Source organism: Corylus avellana, chromosome 8 (assembly GCF_965113065.1).
Source record: "Corylus avellana chromosome 8, dhCorAvel1.hap1.2, whole genome shotgun sequence".
Lineage (NCBI taxonomy): Eukaryota > Viridiplantae > Streptophyta > Magnoliopsida > Fagales > Betulaceae > Corylus > Corylus avellana.
This window is the reverse complement of record NC_142497.1, coordinates 6,556,682-6,579,575: the sequence shown is the minus strand read 5'-3', so window position 1 is coordinate 6,579,575 and position 22,894 is coordinate 6,556,682. Positions and strand designations below refer to the sequence as shown.

Genomic DNA, 22,894 nt, shown 5'->3' with positions numbered 1-22,894 from the left:
ATGAAAATGATGATCAGTCGATGCCCCCGGCCTCACTTTTACGTTGTTAGTTTTGCAAGTAGAAGTCAAGTGAATCTTTTAAGCAACCAGATGCATATTATCCAAAACATTTGGCTGTTTAATGCAATACACTAGTTTGTGGGGATGGAATATGCTTGAAAAGCAAATATCATTATGAGCTTTTGTGTACCTTCAATCGACTCTGCACTTTTGGCACTTTGTTGCTGGCAAACCACAGAACATCAGAACATTGTAAAAAGGAAATGAGTGAGAATTAAATCTCTCATGTTTGTCGTTTCATTGTAATAGAGACTACAAATTTGTATTAGAACACTTGAAAACCGACACAACTTTGGCCTTTGAGGTTTGAGAGAATTCTACATGTCAAATTATAAATGAAGCGAAATATCCCAAATGTTTCACAATCTTCATTTATGATGACTTCTTAGTGATTGGCCGAAAAGCATCAACCTTGACTGAAAGTGTTGCTCTCCCTGAGAGATGGTCTGACAGAATCACACAAATTCTTCAACTAGGGGGCCGTAGAATAGTTTGTATGCCTCCATAACTTCAAGATACCACATCGCCTCTCGATCCAGGATCGCTGAAAGATCAACAATCTTGTGAACCTAATATCAAATACACAATGCCCAAATATTTGCAACGGTGAAAATTCTTTTCAAAATTTTGCTCTTTCATTATTCTACAATTGTTTTCATCCAACAATGAGAAAACAACTTTGTACCTTGATCACTGGGGGCTCAACTGCACCTGCACTATATTCTCCAATAACCATCACACACATCCTTGTAGTACAAAGAAACATAGAGAGGGTGAGAAAAACAATCAAATTTAGCATCTATTTCTCAGAAATGCTATAATACGCCGCCAGATAGTGAAAATTTTGGTACCGGTCTTCCAAGGGTGCAAACAAAAGTCGGCAGAGTTGAGGGAGAGCTTGACGACACTGGTGCTGTTCTCGAGAAACAACGGCGCTTCTATGTTGTTGTTTTCGTCGGGGGCTGAGACCAGAACGCCCTGAGATACAGAAATTGATTCGAAATAGAGAATTGCATAGTGTTAGTTTTTGTGTTGGCTTAATTCAATTCCAAAATGCAGAGGTTACTGTTCATAGGCTCAAACACTGATATAGAATGCTCAGAATCCAATCTCCACCGTTCATAATGTAGATTCATATGTTATGAACGTCCCTGCAAAATTTCAGCTCAATCGGACCACAAACACCAATCGCTGATTGCATGCCCTGTCCAAGGCTGGACAACATTTCTAGAATGCTGATTGCATGCCCTGTCCAGACTAGCCTTCCCCAGGTCCGGGCCACATTTCCAGAAACTCAGTTTCTACTCCGTAAAGCCCTGTCCGGACAGGTTAGTGGGCTGTCCGAACACCCCATAAGTTTTAGGCCCAAAAACGTGATTTTAAGTGGGTTAGGTCTAGGGTTTTGTCGGGGGTATATATACATCATTATAGAAGAGAGAGATACAAATTTTCACCCCCAGAGAGTTCGTCTGAGGCTGTGCTTGAGTGATTATTTTGTTGTGAGCCAAATTGATTCCACTTAGAGGATTTTTGTTAGTTTTGATTGTATGCTTAATTGAAGTCTATCGAAAGGGTCCGATAAAGGAGAATCACGTTGAAGAAGATTGTGAGCGAGGAGACAAGTTGGAGGCTAGTCGATCTTATAGAGTCAAGGTCTTGCAAAGGGTTGTAAGTGTTCCTAGTGTTTGTAATCTCTTGATAATCTTTTGATAGTGATTTCCTAGGTTTGGTTGCCTCGGAGAGGTTTTACTTTTAGAACATTTTCTAAAAGGTTTCCTCTTCGTCACCAAAATCTTTGTGTGTGATTGTTCAAATTTTGGTGATTGTTTGCTTTGATAAATAACAGTTAATTTCGCATAAAATTGTGATGTTTATCTGTATAGAGTTTTTCAATTGGTATCAGAGCGAGTTCACTCTGTGAAGGATTAAATTCCTGAGTGTGATCTTTGTTTCTTGTTTAAGATGTCTCAAACCTTTAACACTGTGCCTAATTTTGATGGATCAAATTATGGCTATTAGAAGTCCCGTATGAGATTTTTCTTAAAATCTATAGACGTTTGACATGTCATTGAATCTGGATTTAAAGCTCTAGATAAGCCGACAGCTGAATGGTCTAATGATGAAAAACAAACTCGTATAGCGAATGACAAAGCTATGAATGCTTTATTGTTGGCAATTTCACAAACTGAGTTCTGCAGAATTTCAAATTGTGATAGTGCCAAAGATGCATGGGAGAACCTAGAAACTACTTATGAAGGAACAAATCTTGTTAAAGCTTCAAAACTTCAAATGTTAGTTTCTAAGTTTGAGGAAATTAAAATGTTAGAGGATGAGACATTTAATGATTTCTTTGGTAAACTTAGTGAAATTAGAAATTCCATGATAAATCTAGGAAAGAAAGTTTCTGACACTAAGATTATTAGAAAGGTCATGAGATCACTCCCTGAAAGATTCAGAATGAAGGTAACAGCCATTGAGTCATGCACTAATCTGGAAACCATGAGGATAGAAGAGTTAGTTGGTGCATTTCAGACTTATGAGTTTTCTTTGCCTCAACCTAGGAAAAATAAGGATCTTGCCCTTAGAACTCTTAGGAAGAACTTTGATGAGTTATCTAATGAGGAATCACCAGATGATGAGGAACTTGCCTTGATAGCTAGAAAGTTTTATAAGAATGAACATAGAATTTCCAAGAGATTTGGAAAACAAAAAGAAGTACTCAGGAAAGAAATGAAAGAGACCCATGTGGTCTAAAATGTTATGAGTGTTCTGGCTATGGTCGTGTTCACAATGATTGTGCTAATCTCAAGAGTAATAAGCTAAAAGACCAAAAAGCCTTCAATATTACCTTGAGTGACACCAATGAGGAAGAAACTCCTAATTATATGGCTTTTGTTGCATCCCATGATTCTGATGATTCTAATCAATCAGATGTTCAGTCTGCCTCTGATAATGAATCAAATAGGGTTAATGATCTTCAAAACTCCTTTAACAATTTAATGGAAAATTTTTCTATGCTTAGAAATACTAACTTGAAAATTGTTAAGGATTTTAAGAATCTTGAGCTTGAAAGGGGTAATTTGTTGAAATCTTTGAGTAATTCACATGCTATTTGCAATACTCTCAAATCTGAAAATCATGTGTTAATTGCTAAAAATAAATCCCTTCAAAATGATATGATTGCATCTAGAAATCACTTGAGTAAATTCTCTAGTGAAAAGCTTGGTAAAATGTTGCATATTCAAAAGCATTCTAGCGACAGATCTGGCTTAGGATTTGATAAAACTGCTTCTTTGTCTTCTAACCGTGCTTCTACTTCAAAAACTGTTTTTGTTAAACCAGTGAAAATAGAAGAATCTTCAAGTGAAGAAAAGCAAGTAGTTGCTCCGACTCCTCAAGGTAAGAAAGGTAAGAAAATCTACATTGAGCCTCATGTATCTTACCCTACACCTAGAGTCGTGCATCCTCCTAGGAAATTACCTTCTCAAAGGTTTGTCCCTACATGTCATCACTGTGGAAAAGTGGGTTACATTCGACCCCACTATTTTAATTTTAAACCTCATGTGCATATAAATGAAAATTCCTATTCTAGGAAAGAAAGTGAGGGTTTGGTCATAATGATGAGAGAAGTGTTGTCTAGGCTAGATAAGTTTGAGCAAAGTCATAAGTCTAGACCTAAGATTTCTCAAGTTTGGGTTAGGAATGATGATACCATTCACCCCTTGAGGGGGAGTGGTGATGATCTCACCTTATGTTAGGTGAGTCACCCACATGCCTAGGATTGATTTTCTTGCATATCTTTGCATATCCTAGAGCATGTTGTTTTTCGTTTTTCATTGCATTTTTTTTTTTTTTGTTTTGAATTTGTTTTCGTTCATGTGCATTTCTTTTGTAAAAAATTTCAAAAAGACAAAAATATGTTACTTTGATTGTTTTCTTTTCTTTCTTTTGTCTTATGCACCTAGATAGTCCATTAATTTCTCATGTTGCTTTCATGGATTTAATTCATTGCATCTTGGAATGTTCTTAATATGCATGAGATGAAAATTTGTGTCAATGGACTTGTTTTTGTGGTTACCTAAAGCCTGAGCTTATGTGGTACATTTTGCCTATGCTTTATCTCTTGTGCACATTTAAGCTTAAATTGAGGTTTTGTTTCGCTTTATTTGTGAGATCTGTTAGGTAACCATATGAAGTTTTTGATTAGTCATATTTTTCAAATTGACCATATGCTAGTTGAACCTAGAGCTTAAAAATTCCTGTTTTCTCTTTTGTGATAAGCACCAAAAGTTTAAGGACACTTTCTCAAAGAGAAAAATAAACAAATAAAATCAAAAGTTCATATTCCAAAATGAATTTATTTCACTGTGTCAAACTTGTGCAAATTGTTTTACAAAGAGAAATGTATAGGATGAGAGTGACTAGGCCCTAGTATAATAAGGTTTGACTTTTGATTTGATATACTTGTCAAAACCTCATTTTGGTGAAACTTTCTCCTCATTTTGTAAGTTGACCATTTTTCTCTTTGAATGGCTTACACACACACACCAAACAAGCATTGTTTAAATGGAACATTGTGTCTTTTGCTTGGGTTAAGCATTATGAGTTCCTTGCCATTTTTAATCTCATGTATATTTTGCATATTTTGAGCATGTTTGAGGTATTCATTGTTGAAATACATGAGTCGTTGATGTGTGTATCATATGTGTTCATTTGACTTTTGAGCGGGAGAAACATGTTTTGCATTTCCAGTTTCTCGTTGTTAATTAAGTCATATATTGAGGGGGAGTTTTGCTGATGTTTCTTTGTGATCATGCATCCTACGTCATTTTTTTTATCATGAGTTTTATTTATGTCTTCTTGTTCCACATATGCCTTGATGTATTTTGTGAAGTGTTTCATGAAACATGAAGACCTTTTGTCATTCTGTGACAAAAAGGGGGAGTAAATATGGGGAGAAGATGGGATTGGCTCGACATTTTGGTTTTGTCACTGAATTGCCAAAGGGGGTTTGTTAGTTCTTGTGTTAGCTTAATTCAGTTCCAAAATGCAGATGTTACTGTTTATGGGCTCAAACACTGATATAGAATGCTCAGAATCCAATCTCCACCGTTCATAATGTAGACTCATATGTTATGGACGTCCCTGCACAATTTCAGCTCAATCGGACCACAAACGCCCATCGATCGGAGCTGTTGATCAAGGCTGGACAGCATTTCCAAAATGCTGATTGCATGCCCTATCCGGACAGGCCTTCCCCGGGTCTGGACCGCATTTCCAGAAACTCAGTTTCTGCTCCGTAAAGCCCTGTCCGGACAGCCCATTAACCTGTCCGGACACCCCGTAAGTTTTAGGCCCAAAAACGTGATTTTAAGTGGGTTAGGTCTAGGGTTTTGTCGGGGGTATATATACATCATTATAGAGGAGAGAGGCACAAATTTTCACCCCCAAAGAGTTCGTGTGAGGCTGTGCTTGAGTGATTATTTTGCTGCAAGCCAAATTGATTCCTCTTAGAGGATTTTTGTTAGTTTTGATTGTGTGCTTAATTGAAGTCTTTCGCAAAAGGTCCGATAAAGGAGAATCACGTTGAAAAAGATTGTGAGCGATGATATAAGTTGGAGGCTTGTCGATCTTACAGAGTTAAGGTCTTGCAAAGGATTGTAAGTGTTCCTAGTGTCTATAATCACTGGATAATCTTTTGATAGTGATTTCCTGGGTTTGGCTACCCCGGAGAGGTTTTACTTTTAGAACGTTTACAAAAATGTTCAAATTTTGGTGATTGTTTGCTTTGATAAATAACCGTTAATTCCGCATAAAATTGTGATATTTATCTGTATAGAGTTTTTCACATAGTAAAATGGGAAGGGTGCTTTGGGAAAACAAGAGAGAGAGACAGAGCGAGAACCTGTAACCAGGCGCGTTGGAAGAGGATGCCACCAAGAGTCATAGCGTTCTGCGGCGCCCTTTTTGTCGCATCCTTCAGCTGAGCGCACAGCAGCTTTAGCGCTGCTAGGCTGTTGTCCATCTCTCTCTCTCTCTCAATTTCTCACCTCTCGCCTCACCCAAAGAGCCAGATTGCCAGTACATGTAACAGCGCGTTTTGATTTTGGGAGGGAAACGATGGAGACTAAACGACGTCGCTCGAAAGTTGCAAAGAAACATGCAAACTATCAAAGCCAGACTACAAATGATTGGGAGATAATGTCAAGTCTGACCCAAAACAAGAGAGCCAATCATGTTGTGTATTTTTTTTTTTTTTTTTTTCAAAAAAAGAATTTTATTGAATTTTTATAAAATTATACTTTTTTGGTTACTTTGAATTGGACACTAATCTCTCTTTTTTTCTCCTCCCTTTGGCGCTTCACGTTTTTGGCACACTAGAACACAAGCAAATATTATCTTTCTTTTTGCTCTACACTTTGCCGCACAGCACCATGCCATTATATATTGGGCAAAGACTCCAACTCCAAGTCAGAATAGTACTCCTAATACAAGTTAGAGAAGTACTCCAAAACCTCCCAAGGCAAGGACTCAAAGTCGGTGTGTAAAGGCACGACACCACATAAGGAATCCAACAAGGAGAAGTATTCCTAGGCTGAACAGCAACTTGCAATGGGCCCCACGTGTATTGACTTGTCTTATTCAAGTCACAAATATCAACAAGTCATAGCGTTCTGCGGCGCCCTTTTTGTCGCATCCTTCAGCTGAGGGCACAGCAGCTTTAGCGCTGCTAGGCTGTCGTCCATCTCTCTCTCTCTCTCTCACCTCTCGCCTCACCCAAAGAGCCAGATTGCCAGTATATGTAACAGCGCGTTTTGATTTTGGGAGGGAAATGATGGAGACTAAACGACGTCGCTCGAAATTTGCAAAGAAACATGCAAACTATCAAAACCAGACTACAAATGATTGGGAGATAATGTCAAGTCTGACCCAAAACAAGAGAGCCAATCATGTTGTGTATTTTTTTATTTTTTTTTGCAATAAAAGAATTTTATTGAATTTTTATAAAATTATACTTTTTTGGTTACTTTGAATTGGACACTAATCTCCTTTTAATTGTAAAATGCCACAGCTTACTTTTAAGACACTAAAAATCAATATGTTCAAATTATTTACTGATTTTTGTTTAAAGGATCAAGGAATTTTATTTTTTAGAAAACAACTTTTTCTCTTAATTTTAAAATGTATGTTCTTCTTCGTCATAAGAAACAAAGTAGAAAAAATTTCAAACTAAATAAAAGTAATAGATTTTAATAAAAAAAAAAAAAATTGTAATAGTCAAATTGCTTGGGATTAAATTCTTGCCCCCAGTAAGTGCAATGATCAGTAAGCATAAATAAATTCAATGGTGGTTTTACTTTTAAAAGGAAAAATGAATGAGCATGAAAAAAAAAAAGGCTTGTTGAGTTTGTCGATATAATACTTTTGATGCCAAAGTCAGTAAAAAGTAAAAAATTTTGAGCTAAAAGAAAGACTTTGCAGGAGTAAAACAATTAATTTTTGAGAGACTATTTTCTAAAAAAATATAATCTGGAAGAAATTTTAAAATTTTGAGCTTGCGTCGTAAACCCAAATGCACCCAGTTTTTTTTAATTTTCTTTCTCATTTTTTATTTTTTGTTTTTATATTTTCTGCTCAATGGGTACAAAATTGGTCCGGACTGCATAAGCCAAGCAGATAACACAAACTGTAAGCAAGTATTTATTTTCTTTTATTGTCAGAAGATAATGACAAAAGAAATACAGGAATAAATTTATCATTACTTGAATAGAATTATATCTAATCATTGAAATCTCCATCTTCTTCCCTCCATATTCCATTATTACAAACAAAACCACAAGAAATATAAATAAATTAACCAAATTAACCGTCAACAACATCTGGGTTGAAGAGCAAATTAAGAAGAGTAATGTTACGGTAGATGCGCGCATGTGTATGATTAGCTCATGAGCCGCATGCCGCTTTCGAGCAAAGATTCGGCAATAAATCTGTTTGCAGCGTCCGATGGATGGAAACCGTCCCAAAAGACGTAATCGGATGCATTAGCACACGTCCCCACAGAAAACGGATTGCATAGAATTGACGTTTCTAGCAAACCTGTCCCACAGCAAGCCTTCCTTGACTCAGCAAACCCTGTAATCATCCAGATTTATGAAAATTAATCAATCAATATGCAATCAGCTTTGTCTCTTAATTCATCCCAAAAAATAAGGTTTAGTCTTTTAGGCTCTCCTTGTTTCGACATAAAATATTTTCTGCTTGTCAAAATGATTTTTTAGAAAGAAAAAAAATTAGATGAAAACAATTTTTGGCGTTTGGCTTGCAGGAAAAATTGGTGATGGCAGCGGGAAATGGCCAGTGGCAAACTCTAGTGGGGGCTCCATGAGACTTCCGACGGTGGAGGAGAGTGAACTGCGAGATAGAATGCGTGCAAAAAGAGGTTGAAACTCAAAAAATTGTTTATGGGTTTAAAAAAATAGAATCCATTTTAAGGGATTAAAAATGGTTATTATGTCACTAAAAAATGTTTTCAGTTTACCACGCTTTTCAGTCATACCAAACGGAGTTGTAGTAAAGGCTAACACAGCTTCGCCATGCTAAAATGACTAGGCACTTCTTTTAGGTGTCTAGTTCAAATTGTTTAATTAACTCTTCTTCTTTTTTTGTCATTTTTTTCTCTTCCCCTAATTGACTGAGGAAAATGTTACAAGGGAGTGTCTTTTCTACTCTTGATCGATCTGAAAGGAAGAGAGAGTGTGAGACTTAACAAAAAGGGTGGATTCCCCAACAATAAACCCCAAGTGAAAATTACAATGCAGAAAAAACAATTAAACAATAGAAAATGAATCCAAAAATGATACGGTCCTATCAGAAGTGGCTGCATAAAGCAGTACTAGCACAAAAACAAAGTACTTAAGTTGGGGTATGACTGTTGCGATACCCTTTAACCCCATTCGAACCCCAAGGAACCCGAACAGGGGCATGACTGTCGCAATACCCTTCAACTCTACCCAAATTCCTGCTAGGAAATAGTAACAACAAATATAATGAAGCTGAAGTGAAAGAGGCACCAATAAAAACTAATTTGGATCCAACAAAAAAAGAACAACAACAAAACAACTAGCAAGTAGCAGCAATGGCCGGGGCATGGAAGGCGGACATCACTGGCCGGCACGTAGGAAACACACTTTAGCGAGTAAGATCCACACGCACGCACGTGGTAGTCAAAACATATCGAGGTGGGCGATATTGGGAAATGCAAAAAAGCAAGAACAAAAAGTGAAGAAAAAGGCAAAAAGGAGGAGGAACAACGTGAGGGAGGAGGAAAGCGATCCCTCCTTCCCCAGAACAGCCTCACAAGGCGGTGGAAGAGTCTCACCATGGAGGCAGAAAATCTCAAACCCTAAAAGATTGGAAGGTTCTCTCTCTAAAAATGAGAGAGAGAGAGAGAGAGAGAGAGAGAGAGTGTATGGAATTTTTTTTTGGTCATTCTCACTTGGCTTATAACTACAACTTTTTTACAATTTGCCAAAATAAATTTAACTCCCTGCGATTCAATCGCATGCTTACATCAACCCAGAAAACAAATCCACTTACCATATGCTGTAGGACTTGTGGAAATATTGTATAGAGGTCGGTAGATATCAAAGATAATCAACTTGAGACCAAAAAGTTGATTTTGCAACCTCCGAGATGTGGCATTAAGCCTGTCATTAAAGGAAATTGCATCATTGTTTAACCATTCTAGACACTCGTTGCTACCCAAACCAAATATTGTCATGGCTGCTGGCAGGCATCCCATTGGGGGCAGTGTTGTCACTCCAACTCTCCTTGCTCCCAACGCATATAACCTCTGTAAAAAATAAATAAATGTTAATTTGTTTGTCAATGAATGCATAGGAATTTGTTTATTTTCTTATTTCTTACAAATAACATACATAAAAATCCATTTATTAGTGGTAATAGATTAACATCGAAATGTTATGATATGACATAAAGATATAAAGATAAAAGTAGAAACTTGAGTGTTTGTTAACATTTTTTATTTGGAACAAAGAAAATAAAATAGAGGAGAAAAAAATTCTATCAAACAAAGCCAATTTTGGGTAAAATATGTCTAGCATATTGAATTACTATCTTTCTTTCTAATTAAAAGGATAGGATGGGTGACCAGCTTTGGCTATTCTATTTGGGTGTGACCATTATAGTTCGTACTCGCTGGGAACCAACGACGGGAGGGGTGTAAACAATGAGAAACCATAGAAACCGCATCGAGCCCAGTTGAGTCATAGCTTTACCTAATCCCTCTAAGAGATCAGTAAAACTCAAATTGGCTAACACTAATTAGACTCGTGTGGGGATTTCGAACCTATGCCCTAGTGCGTACCCAACCAATTGGGGATTCCCATTGAATTATAATTACTATCTTATGAATTAAAAAATTGCAATTATAATCTATGTTTGAGAACTGCTATGAGGAAGGACCTGGATGAAGTTTGTATAGGATTGCATGAGAATGTCTGAGAAGCGATCAAAAGTAAAGGCGAGTTGAAGAAGAGGATCAATGTAATAGTTCTGAAGAAAGTCACTACTCCCAGCACTAAGATAGTAGACTGCATCAGATGTTATTGTTGAAGCATTTGATCTCCCTGCAATTTCCACCAGCCTATTTTGGTACTCCCTGTAGTTCTCCAGCTGCTGACTTAATGAGATCGTATTCTACACCACCAAAATTCACAACATATATATATTGTTAGAATGTAAATTAAATGATTAAATTTATTTATTTTTACCTCCTTAAGCTTTTGGAATAAGTAATTATTTAACATTGTATCAGAGTAAGAGTTTAGGCTCTGACTTCGAATTCATGTTTGTGTTTCAATTAAATATTTTATGTGTTGGGCATTTCACCTATTTTTATCAACTTAAACTTTTGAAATAAATGATAATTTAATGTATATGAATGAGAGAGATTTCTTTTTCTTGTTAATGTATTTACATATAGTTCGGCTGTAGCATCAAAATAACCAGAAGCAGCTGAAGCAAAGTTTGCACCGGTCAAGAGGTTATTTCCGTTGGCTTCTCTGCTAAGATAAGCTTGTGGATAAGGGATTTCTAGGCGTTCAGCTGTAATTAAAAAAAAAAAAAAACACACAAATGAGAACTCCATTAAAGAAGCAGTAGAAAGCATTATTATTAATAGAGAAACTTCTATTAGTAGAGAAACTTTAACCCCAAAGGGTTGGTTCATCTTGGGACCCAACTAGAATTTCTTATTTTTGGGGGGCAATGAAGGATTAGGCTTAATTTTTAAACAAAAATTACACATATTTAACTTAATAAAAAAATTAAAAGAATATTCGAAAATCAGTGAGTGCCACGTACGGCCTCCCTTATTCTTAATGTGGTTTGGTCTTTGGTTGGTTTGAGTGGTAAGCTACTTGGTCATGGTACTTCATCAAGCATTAGGTCTAATTAGCTTCATCCCCTTTGATCAATAATTTCTTAGGGCAACACCTATGAGTGAGAGCCTGAGGTTTACCCGATCTAGATGGAGGGGCTTTTTGCACTTGGTATCTCGAGAAACTTGTCAGGGCAAGTCCCTGGATACCCGGATATAAAGCAAATCATAATAAACAGATAAATTAAAAATAAAAATAAAATAAAAAAATAGAGCGAGAAACTTTGAATTGAGGAATTTGAGAAAGATGAACCAGCGAAGTCACAGGCAAGCTTTCCATTGCAGAACCTCCCGGTTGGTTGTTTGGTCGGAAAGTCTCGACCATACGGCGGGAAATTTGATTTGACAAGAGTAAAGAGGTGGTTATTGTTCCCGACATCAAAGCCGGAGTCCCCGAAGAAGTACATTGCAGGCCCATACTGCCCATCACCATATTGCCCATTGGCCACAAATAGCCGAAGAAACAGAAGAAGAACGGAAGCCACGAAAGATCTTGGAATTCCCATTATAATTATAATATATATATATATATATATAATCTTAGTTGGTTGTAGTGTGTTAGGGAGTTGGGTATTTAAGGAGGGTTGTAGTGTGTTACGGAGGTGGGAATTTAAGGAGGGCTGCAATAACTGGTTGGAGACCAACCTTTAAACCTCTGATTTTAACACACATTACTCACCATGCAAACAAAGATGGTTGAGAAGACACTGCATGTTCCAAGAAAACAAAGATGGTCGGTTGAGAAGTCTCTCTCTGCTTGTTCCAAGAAACATGACGCACTTTAATCACACACACTTTAACCACCAAGCAAATAAAGATGGTTGGTTGAGAGCATGTTCCAAGAAACATGACACACTTTAATCACACACACTTTAACCACCAAGCAAATAAAGATGCTTGGTTGAGAGCATGTTCCAAGAAACATGACACACTTTAATCACACACACTTTAACCACCAAGCAAACAAAGATGGTCGGTTGAGAAGTCATTTCATGTTGCAAGAAACATGACAAAATTTTTAGAAAATGCTGTTGGACAACTTCTATTTTATAGGATTAATTGAAATTAGGTTTGATAATTATTTATCTCAATTCTCTTATAAATAAGAGTCTTTTGTATTGTAAAATTATCAATTAAATAAGAGTATAAAGTAGCTTTTAAAATTTTATTATGTTATAGACGGAATTTTATAAAATCTATATGTTTATTTTATTTTATTCTACTATTGTTTTATATATTCATTTGATTATGTTTTCTTTCAAATCGTTCATGTGTCCACATTACAAAATGATTGCAATCCTTTGTTTGAGAGAGCTCAGGAAAGAAATGAAAAAAAAAAAATGGTCAATTGTTTAGAAAATTCGATTTAACTTCGGCCCGCTTCTTTCTTTTTTGTATTGTGGACAGATGATTGACGAACATGCATCAGTATCCACAATACTCTGGTCTAATTAATTCCCATAAGTTGAGAAAGCTTTATAAATGAGAGGAACGAACTTCTTAAGGCTCTTAGTATGTTTGGTTGAAAAAAGATTTTTGATAAATATTTTATGTATTTTTAGGTGTTAGGTGCGACAAAAAATAATAGTCAACAAAAAATATTAAAAGACTCTTTAATTTCCGTAAAATGATTTTCTTTTTTTAAAAAAAAATCATAAATTATTTTTCGAGTTTGAGCATTTTATTCTTAATTCGACAAACTTGACCGGAATGTCACAAGGACCCCGCTAGGACATCTTCGGGACTCCTCGGAATTTGGTTGGGACCTACCGAGGCCAACTTGCTGTAAAATCCAAGAAACTAATCTAAAAACAGCTCTGCAAGTTTACAGTCCTGATCATGTTCTTGCTGCTCTGTGTTTTCTGATACGTCTATTGGCATGACTGGATACCAACACATTGCTACTTGCCTCTGCCCATTTCATGTGTCAATATGGCATATCAATTAAACTTATTTTTATACATGTTTTATAAATACATCATTCATTAGTGCTAAACCTTGATCACAGATGTAATGCTGCATAGTCCTTCAAGGAATGAAATTTTTCGTATCGCCATATGCGTCCTACTTTCGAGATGTATGGCCCTGTTCAATCACAGCAGAGAAAACTCTTGTAAAAAATATTGCAAGGAGGAATACATTTTTTCATAAATTCTGCTAGGAACATTGAAATTTAGCTGTCAATACAATATTGCAAGAGATCGAATTTGTGCCTCGTACATGAAAATGATGATCGGTCGATGCCCCCGGCGTCACTTTTACGTTGTTAGTTTTGCAGGTAGAAGTCAAGCGGATCTTTTAAGCAACCAGATTCATATTATCCAAAACATTTGCCTGTTTAATGCAATACACTAGTTTCTCGGGATGGAATATGCTTGAAAAGCAAATATCATTCTGAGCTTTTGTGTACCTTGAATCGACTCTGCACTTTTGGCACTTTCTTGTTGGCAGACCACAGACAATCAGAACATTGGAAAAAGGAAATGAGTGAGAATTAAGTCTCTCATGTTTGTCGTTTCATTGTAATAGAGACTACAAATTTGTATTAGGACACTTGAAAACCGACACAACTTTGGACTTTGAGGTTTGAGAGAATTCTACATGTCAAATTATAAATGAAGCGAAATATCCCAAATGTTTCACAATCTTCATTTATGATGACTTCTTAGTGATTGGCCGAAAAGCATCAATCTTGACTGAAAGTGTTGCTCTCTCTAAGAGATGGTCTGACAGAATCACACAAGTTCTTCAACTAGGGGGCCGTAGAACAGTTTGTATGCCTCCATAACTTCAAGATTCCACATCGCCTCTCGATCCGGGATCGTTGAAAGATCAACAATCTTGTGAACCTAATATCAAATACACAATGCCCAAATATTTGCAACGGTGAAAATTCTGTTCAATATTTTGCTCTTTCACTATTCTACAATTGTTTTCATCCAATAATGAGCAAACAACTTTGTACCTTGATCACTGGGGGCTCAACTGCACCTGCACTATATCCTCCAATAACCATCACACACATCCCTGTAGTACAAAGAAACATAGAGAGGATGAGAAAAACAATCAAATTCAGCAGCTATTTCTCGGAAATGCTATAATACGCCACCGGAGAGTGAAAATTTTGGTACCGGTCTTCCAAGGGCGCAGACGGAAGTCGGCGGAGTTGAGGGAGAGCTTGACGACACCGGTGCTATTCTCAAGAAGCAACGGCTCTTCTACGTTGTTGTTTTCCTCGGGGGCTGAGACCAAAACGCCCTGAGATACTGAAATTGATTCGGAATAGAGAATTGCATAGTAAAATGGGAAAGGTGTTTTGGGAAAACAAGAGAGAGAGAGAGAGAGAGAGAGAGCGAGAACCTGTAACCAGGCGCGTTGGAACAGGACGCCACCGAGAGTCATGTTAGGAAATTAATCCTATTTCCCAAGACCCGTGAGATGTGAAAAATAAGAAGAATGCGGAATAACATAGATTAGGCAATCAAATCACACACGACACAAAGATTTAAGTGGTTCGGCTTAACAAGCCTACATCCACTGGCGGAGACGACCCGGAGAAAATTCACTATCAAAAGATGGAGTACAAAAATAGTAGAGAGAAAATCACTCAGATCCCAAAGCCCCAATACACCCAAATCTCACTATTACACAAGAAAGATTATTCCCAAAATAGAATACAAAAGACAGATGTACAAACTCTTCTTTTGCTGGAACGGATGGCGGCTGATCTCTATTTTCTTCTCTCACTCTGCAGCACCTTTTTTCTTCTAATCACTTGTTTTTGGCTCCTCCAAAAACCACCAAGAAGAAAACACCATTGCTGCCCTTGTACCTCCTTCTCTCAAATTCTCTCTTTTTTTCTCCTCCCTTTGGCGCTTCACGTTTTTGGCACACTAGAACACAAGCAAATATTATCTTTCTTCTTGCTCTACACTTTGCCGCACAGCACCATGCCATTATATATTGGGCAAAGACTCCAACTCCAAGTCAGAATAGTACTCCTAATACAAGTTAGAGAAGTACTCCAAAACCTCCCAAGGCAAGGACTCAAAGTCGGTGTGTAAAGGCACGACACCACATAAGGAATCCAACAAGGAGAAGTATTCCTAGGCTGAACAGCAACTTGCAATGGGCCCCACGTGTATTGGCTTGTCTTATTCAAGTCACAAATATCAACAAGTCATAGCGTTCTGCGGCGCCCTTTTTGTCGCATCCTTCAGCTGAGGGCACAGCAGCTTTAGCGCTGCTAGGCTGTCGTCCATCTCTCTCTCTCTCTCTCACCTCTCGCCTCACCCAAAGAGCCAGATTGCCAGTATATGTAACAGCGCGTTTTGATTTTGGGAGGGAAATGATGGAGACTAAACGACGTCGCTCGAAATTTGCAAAGAAACATGCAAACTATCAAAACCAGACTACAAATGATTGGGAGATAATGTCAAGTCTGACCCAAAACAAGAGAGCCAATCATGTTGTGTATTTTTTTATTTTTTTTTTGCAATAAAAGAATTTTATTGAATTTTTATAAAATTATACTTTTTTGGTTACTTTGAATTGGACACTAATCTCCTTTTAATTGTAAAATGCTGTACACAGCTTACTTTTAAGACACTAAAAATCAATATGTTCAAATTATTTACTGATTTTTGTTTAAAGGATCAAGGAATTTTATTTTTTAGAAAACAACTTTTTCTCTTAATTTTAAAATGTATGTTCTTCTTCGTCATAAGAAACAAAGTAGAAAAAATTTCAAACTAAATAAAAGTAATAGATTTTAATAAAAAAAAAAAAAATTGTAATAGTCAAATTGCTTGGGATTAAATTCTTGCCCCCAGTAAGTGCAATGATCAGTAAGCATAAATAAATTCAATGGTGGTTTTACTTTTAAAAGGAAAAATGAATGAGCATGAAAAAAAAAAAGGCTTGTTGAGTTTGTCGATATAATACTTTTGATGCCAAAGTCAGTAAAAAGTAAAAAATTTTGAGCTAAAAGAAAGACTTTGCAGGAGTAAAACAATTAATTTTTGAGAGACTATTTTCTAAAAAAATATAATCTGGAAGAAATTTTAAAATTTTGAGCTTGCGTCGTAAACCCAAATGCACCCAGTTTTTTTTAATTTTCTTTCTCATTTTTTATTTTTTGTTTTTATATTTTCTGCTCAATGGGTACAAAATTGGTCCGGACTGCATAAGCCAAGCAGATAACACAAACTGTAAGCAAGTATTTATTTTCTTTTATTGTCAGAAGATAATGACAAAAGAAATACAGGAATAAATTTATCATTACTTGAATAGAATTATATCTAATCATTGAAATCTCCATCTTCTTCCCTCCATATTCCATTATTACAAACAAAACCACAAGAAATATAAATAAATTAACCAAATTAACCGTCAACAACATCTGGGTTGAAGAGCAAATTAAGAAGAGTAATGTTACGGTAGATGCGCGCATGTGTATGATTAGCTCATGAGCCGCATGCCGCTTTCGAGCAAAGATTCGGCAATAAATCTGTTTGCAGCGTCCGATGGATGGAAACCGTCCCAAAAGACGTAATCGGATGCATTAGCACACGTCCCCACAGAAAACGGATTGCATAGAATTGACGTTTCTAGCAAACCTGTCCCACAGCAAGCCTTCCTTGACTCAGCAAACCCTGTAATCATCCAGATTTATGAAAATTAATCAATCAATATGCAATCAGCTTTGTCTCTTAATTCATCCCAAAAAATAAGGTTTAGTCTTTTAGGCTCTCCTTGTTTCGACATAAAATATTTTCTGCTTGTCAAAATGATTTTTTAGAAAGAAAAAAAATTAGATGAAAACAATTTTTGGCGTTTGGCTTGCAGGAAAAATTGGTGATGGCAGCGGGAAATGGCCAGTGGCAAACTCTAGTGGGGGCTCCATGAGACTTCCGACGGTGGAGGAGAGTGAACTGCGAGATAGAATGCGTGCAAAAAGAGGTTGAAACTCAAAAAATTGTTTATGGGTTTAAAAAAATAGAATCCATTTTAAGGGATTAAAAATGGTTATTATGTCACTAAAAAATGTTTTCAGTTTACCACGCTTTTCAGTCATACCAAACGGAGTTGTAGTAAAGGCTAACACAGCTTCGCCATGCTAAAATGACTAGGCACTTCTTTTAGGTGTCTAGTTCAAATTGTTTAATTAACTCTTCTTCTTTTTTTGTCATTTTTTTCTCTTCCCCTAATTGACTGAGGAAAATGTTACAAGGGAGTGTCTTTTCTACTCTTGATCGATCTGAAAGGAAGAGAGAGTGTGAGACTTAACAAAAAGGGTGGATTCCCCAACAATAAACCCCAAGTGAAAATTACAATGCAGAAAAAACAATTAAACAATAGAAAATGAATCCAAAAATGATACGGTCCTATCAGAAGTGGCTGCATAAAGCAGTACTAGCACAAAAACAAAGTACTTAAGTTGGGGTATGACTGTTGCGATACCCTTTAACCCCATTCGAACCCCAAGGAACCCGAACAGGGGCATGACTGTCGCAATACCCTTCAACTCTACCCAAATTCCTGCTAGGAAATAGTAACAACAAATATAATGAAGCTGAAGTGAAAGAGGCACCAATAAAAACTAATTTGGATCCAACAAAAAAAGAACAACAACAAAACAACTAGCAAGTAGCAGCAATGGCCGGGGCATGGAAGGCGGACATCACTGGCCGGCACGTAGGAAACACACTTTAGCGAGTAAGATCCACACGCACGCACGTGGTAGTCAAAACATATCGAGGTGGGCGATATTGGGAAATGCAAAAAAGCAAGAACAAAAAGTGAAGAAAAAGGCAAAAAGGAGGAGGAACAACGTGAGGGAGGAGGAAAGCGATCCCTCCTTCCCCAGAACAGCCTCACAAGGCGGTGGAAGAGTCTCACCATGGAGGCAGAAAATCTCAAACCCTAAAAGATTGGAAGGTTCTCTCTCTAAAAATGAGAGAGAGAGAGAGAGAGAGAGAGAGAGAGTGTATGGAATTTTTTTTTGGTCATTCTCACTTGGCTTATAACTACAACTTTTTTACAATTTGCCAAAATAAATTTAACTCCCTGCGATTCAATCGCATGCTTACATCAACCCAGAAAACAAATCCACTTACCATATGCTGTAGGACTTGTGGAAATATTGTATAGAGGTCGGTAGATATCAAAGATAATCAACTTGAGACCAAAAAGTTGATTTTGCAACCTCCGAGATGTGGCATTAAGCCTGTCATTAAAGGAAATTGCATCATTGTTTAACCATTCTAGACACTCGTTGCTACCCAAACCAAATATTGTCATGGCTGCTGGCAGGCATCCCATTGGGGGCAGTGTTGTCACTCCAACTCTCCTTGCTCCCAACGCATATAACCTCTGTAAAAAATAAATAAATGTTAATTTGTTTGTCAATGAATGCATAGGAATTTGTTTATTTTCTTATTTCTTACAAATAACATACATAAAAATCCATTTATTAGTGGTAATAGATTAACATCGAAATGTTATGATATGACATAAAGATATAAAGATAAAAGTAGAAACTTGAGTGTTTGTTAACATTTTTTATTTGGAACAAAGAAAATAAAATAGAGGAGAAAAAAATTCTATCAAACAAAGCCAATTTTGGGTAAAATATGTCTAGCATATTGAATTACTATCTTTCTTTCTAATTAAAAGGATAGGATGGGTGACCAGCTTTGGCTATTCTATTTGGGTGTGACCATTATAGTTCGTACTCGCTGGGAACCAACGACGGGAGGGGTGTAAACAATGAGAAACCATAGAAACCGCATCGAGCCCAGTTGAGTCATAGCTTTACCTAATCCCTCTAAGAGATCAGTAAAACTCAAATTGGCTAACACTAATTAGACTCGTGTGGGGATTTCGAACCTATGCCCTAGTGCGTACCCAACCAATTGGGGATTCCCATTGAATTATAATTACTATCTTATGAATTAAAAAATTGCAATTATAATCTATGTTTGAGAACTGCTATGAGGAAGGACCTGGATGAAGTTTGTATAGGATTGCATGAGAATGTCTGAGAAGCGATCAAAAGTAAAGGCGAGTTGAAGAAGAGGATCAATGTAATAGTTCTGAAGAAAGTCACTACTCCCAGCACTAAGATAGTAGACTGCATCAGATGTTATTGTTGAAGCATTTGATCTCCCTGCAATTTCCACCAGCCTATTTTGGTACTCCCTGTAGTTCTCCAGCTGCTGACTTAATGAGATCGTATTCTACACCACCAAAATTCACAACATATATATATTGTTAGAATGTAAATTAAATGATTAAATTTATTTATTTTTACCTCCTTAAGCTTTTGGAATAAGTAATTATTTAACATTGTATCAGAGTAAGAGTTTAGGCTCTGACTTCGAATTCATGTTTGTGTTTCAATTAAATATTTTATGTGTTGGGCATTTCACCTATTTTTATCAACTTAAACTTTTGAAATAAATGATAATTTAATGTATATGAATGAGAGAGATTTCTTTTTCTTGTTAATGTATTTACATATAGTTCGGCTGTAGCATCAAAATAACCAGAAGCAGCTGAAGCAAAGTTTGCACCGGTCAAGAGGTTATTTCCGTTGGCTTCTCTGCTAAGATAAGCTTGTGGATAAGGGATTTCTAGGCGTTCAGCTGTAATTAAAAAAAAAAAAAAAACACACAAATGAGAACTCCATTAAAGAAGCAGTAGAAAGCATTATTATTAATAGAGAAACTTCTATTAGTAGAGAAACTTTAACCCCAAAGGGTTGGTTCATCTTGGGACCCAACTAGAATTTCTTATTTTTGGGGGGCAATGAAGGATTAGGCTTAATTTTTAAACAAAAATTACACATATTTAACTTAATAAAAAAATTAAAAGAATATTCGAAAATCAGTGAGTGCCACGTACGGCCTCCCTTATTCTTAATGTGGTTTGGTCTTTGGTTGGTTTGAGTGGTAAGCTACTTGGTCATGGTACTTCATCAAGCATTAGGTCTAATTAGCTTCATCCCCTTTGATCAATAATTTCTTAGGGCAACACCTATGAGTGAGAGCCTGAGGTTTACCCGATCTAGATGGAGGGGCTTTTTGCACTTGGTATCTCGAGAAACTTGTCAGGGCAAGTCCCCGGATACCCGGATATAAAGCAAATCATAATAAACAGATAAATTAAAAATAAAAATAAAAAAAAAAAATAGAGCGAGAAACTTTGAATTGAGGAATTTGAGAAAGATGAACCAGCGAAGTCACAGGCAAGCTTTCCATTGCAGAACCTCCCGGTTGGTTGTTTGGTCGGAAAGTCTCGACCATACGGCGGGAAATTTGATTTGACAAGAGTAAAGAGGTGGTTATTGTTCCCGACATCAAAGCCGGAGTCCCCGAAGAAGTACATTGCAGGCCCATACTGCCCATCACCATATTGCCCATTGGCCACAAATAGCCGAAGAAACAGAAGAAGAACGGAAGCCACGAAAGATCTTGGAATTCCCATTATAATTATAATATATATATATATATATATAATCTTAGTTGGTTGTAGTGTGTTAGGGAGTTGGGTATTTAAGGAGGGTTGTAGTGTGTTACGGAGGTGGGAATTTAAGGAGGGCTGCAATAACTGGTTGGAGACCAACCTTTAAACCTCTGATTTTAACACACATTACTCACCATGCAAACAAAGATGGTTGAGAAGACACTGCATGTTCCAAGAAAACAAAGATGGTCGGTTGAGAAGTCTCTCTCTGCTTGTTCCAAGAAACATGACGCACTTTAATCACACACACTTTAACCACCAAGCAAATAAAGATGGTTGGTTGAGAGCATGTTCCAAGAAACATGACACACTTTAATCACACACACTTTAACCACCAAGCAAATAAAGATGCTTGGTTGAGAGCATGTTCCAAGAAACATGACACACTTTAATCACACACACTTTAACCACCAAGCAAACAAAGATGGTCGGTTGAGAAGTCATTTCATGTTGCAAGAAACATGACAAAATTTTTAGAAAATGCTGTTGGACAACTTCTATTTTATAGGATTAATTGAAATTAGGTTTGATAATTATTTATCTCAATTCTCTTATAAATAAGAGTCTTTTGTATTGTAAAATTATCAATTAAATAAGAGTATAAAGTAGCTTTTAAAATTTTATTATGTTATAGACGGAATTTTATAAAATCTATATGTTTATTTTATTTTATTCTACTATTGTTTTATATATTCATTTGATTATGTTTTCTTTCAAATCGTTCATGTGTCCACATTACAAAATGATTGCAATCCTTTGTTTGAGAGAGCTCAGGAAAGAAATGAAAAAAAAAAAATGGTCAATTGTTTAGAAAATTCGATTTAACTTCGGCCCGCTTCTTTCTTTTTTGTATTGTGGACAGATGATTGACGAACATGCATCAGTATCCACAATACTCTGGTCTAATTAATTCCCATAAGTTGAGAAAGCTTTATAAATGAGAGGAACGAACTTCTTAAGGCTCTTAGTATGTTTGGTTGAAAAAAGATTTTTGATAAATATTTTATGTATTTTTAGGTGTTAGGTGCGACAAAAAATAATAGTCAACAAAAAATATTAAAAGACTCTTTAATTTCCGTAAAATGATTTTCTTTTTTTTTAAAAAAAATCATAAATTATTTTTCGAGTTTGAGCATTTTATTCTTAATTCGACAAACTTGACCGGAATGTCACAAGGACCCCGCTAGGACATCTTCGGGACTCCTCGGAATTTGGTTGGGACCTACCGAGGCCAACTTGCTGTAAAATCCAAGAAACTAATCTGAAAACAGCTCTGCAAGTTTACAGTCCTGATCATGTTCTTGCTGCTCTGTGTTTTCTGATACGTCTATTGGCATGACTGGATACCAACACATTGCTACTTGCCTCTGCCCATTTCATGTGTCAATATGGCATATCAATTAAACTTATTTTTATACATGTTTTATAAATACATCATTCATTAGTGCTAAACCTTGATCACAGATGTAATGCTGCATAGTCCTTCAAGGAATGAAATTTTTCGTATCGCCATATGCGTCCTACTTTCGAGATGTATGGCCCTGTTCAATCACAGCAGAGAAAACTCTTGTAAAAAATATTGCAAGGAGGAATACATTTTTTCATAAATTCTGCTAGGAACATTGAAATTTAGCTGTCAATACAATATTGCAAGAGATCGAATTTGTGCCTCGTACATGAAAATGATGATCGGTCGATGCCCCCGGCGTCACTTTTACGTTGTTAGTTTTGCAGGTAGAAGTCAAGCGGATCTTTTAAGCAACCAGATTCATATTATCCAAAACATTTGCCTGTTTAATGCAATACACTAGTTTCTCGGGATGGAATATGCTTGAAAAGCAAATA

At 36.5% G+C, this 22,894-nt stretch overlaps 4 protein-coding genes across 4 annotated transcripts; all 4 read right to left on the bottom strand.

Annotated features, from left to right (window-relative positions):
- Window positions 1-515: 515 nt before the first annotated feature.
- On the bottom strand, window positions 516-6,085 carry LOC132162807 (uncharacterized). Its single transcript, XM_088519289.1, has 4 exons — window positions 5,966-6,085; window positions 912-1,038; window positions 746-807; window positions 516-629 (listed from the first exon to the last, which is right to left on the bottom strand). The coding sequence occupies exons 1-4, from the start codon at window positions 6,083-6,085 to the stop codon at window positions 516-518; spliced, it is 423 nt and encodes a 140-aa protein (XP_088375415.1).
- A 1,772-nt stretch (window positions 6,086-7,857) lies between these two features.
- LOC148584043 (GDSL esterase/lipase At5g22810-like) lies at window positions 7,858-12,027 on the bottom strand. The gene is made up of 5 exons (XM_088519239.1): window positions 11,775-12,027; window positions 11,060-11,187; window positions 10,546-10,779; window positions 9,658-9,913; window positions 7,858-8,193 (listed from the first exon to the last, which is right to left on the bottom strand). Exons 1-5 carry the CDS (start codon window positions 12,025-12,027, stop codon window positions 8,000-8,002), a joined length of 1,065 nt encoding a protein of 354 aa, XP_088375365.1. The 3' UTR covers window positions 7,858-7,999.
- A 2,177-nt stretch (window positions 12,028-14,204) lies between these two features.
- On the bottom strand, window positions 14,205-15,783 carry LOC148584042 (uncharacterized). The gene is made up of 5 exons (XM_088519288.1): window positions 15,706-15,783; window positions 14,882-14,923; window positions 14,653-14,779; window positions 14,487-14,548; window positions 14,205-14,370 (listed from the first exon to the last, which is right to left on the bottom strand). Exons 1-5 carry the CDS (start codon window positions 15,781-15,783, stop codon window positions 14,257-14,259), a joined length of 423 nt encoding a protein of 140 aa, XP_088375414.1. The 3' UTR covers window positions 14,205-14,256.
- Window positions 15,784-16,839: 1,056 nt separating this feature from the next.
- Window positions 16,840-21,010, bottom strand: LOC148584041 (GDSL esterase/lipase At5g22810-like). Its single transcript, XM_088519240.1, has 5 exons — window positions 20,758-21,010; window positions 20,042-20,169; window positions 19,528-19,761; window positions 18,640-18,895; window positions 16,840-17,175 (listed from the first exon to the last, which is right to left on the bottom strand). The coding sequence occupies exons 1-5, from the start codon at window positions 21,008-21,010 to the stop codon at window positions 16,982-16,984; spliced, it is 1,065 nt and encodes a 354-aa protein (XP_088375366.1). The 3' UTR covers window positions 16,840-16,981.
- Window positions 21,011-22,894: the final 1,884 nt, after the last annotated feature.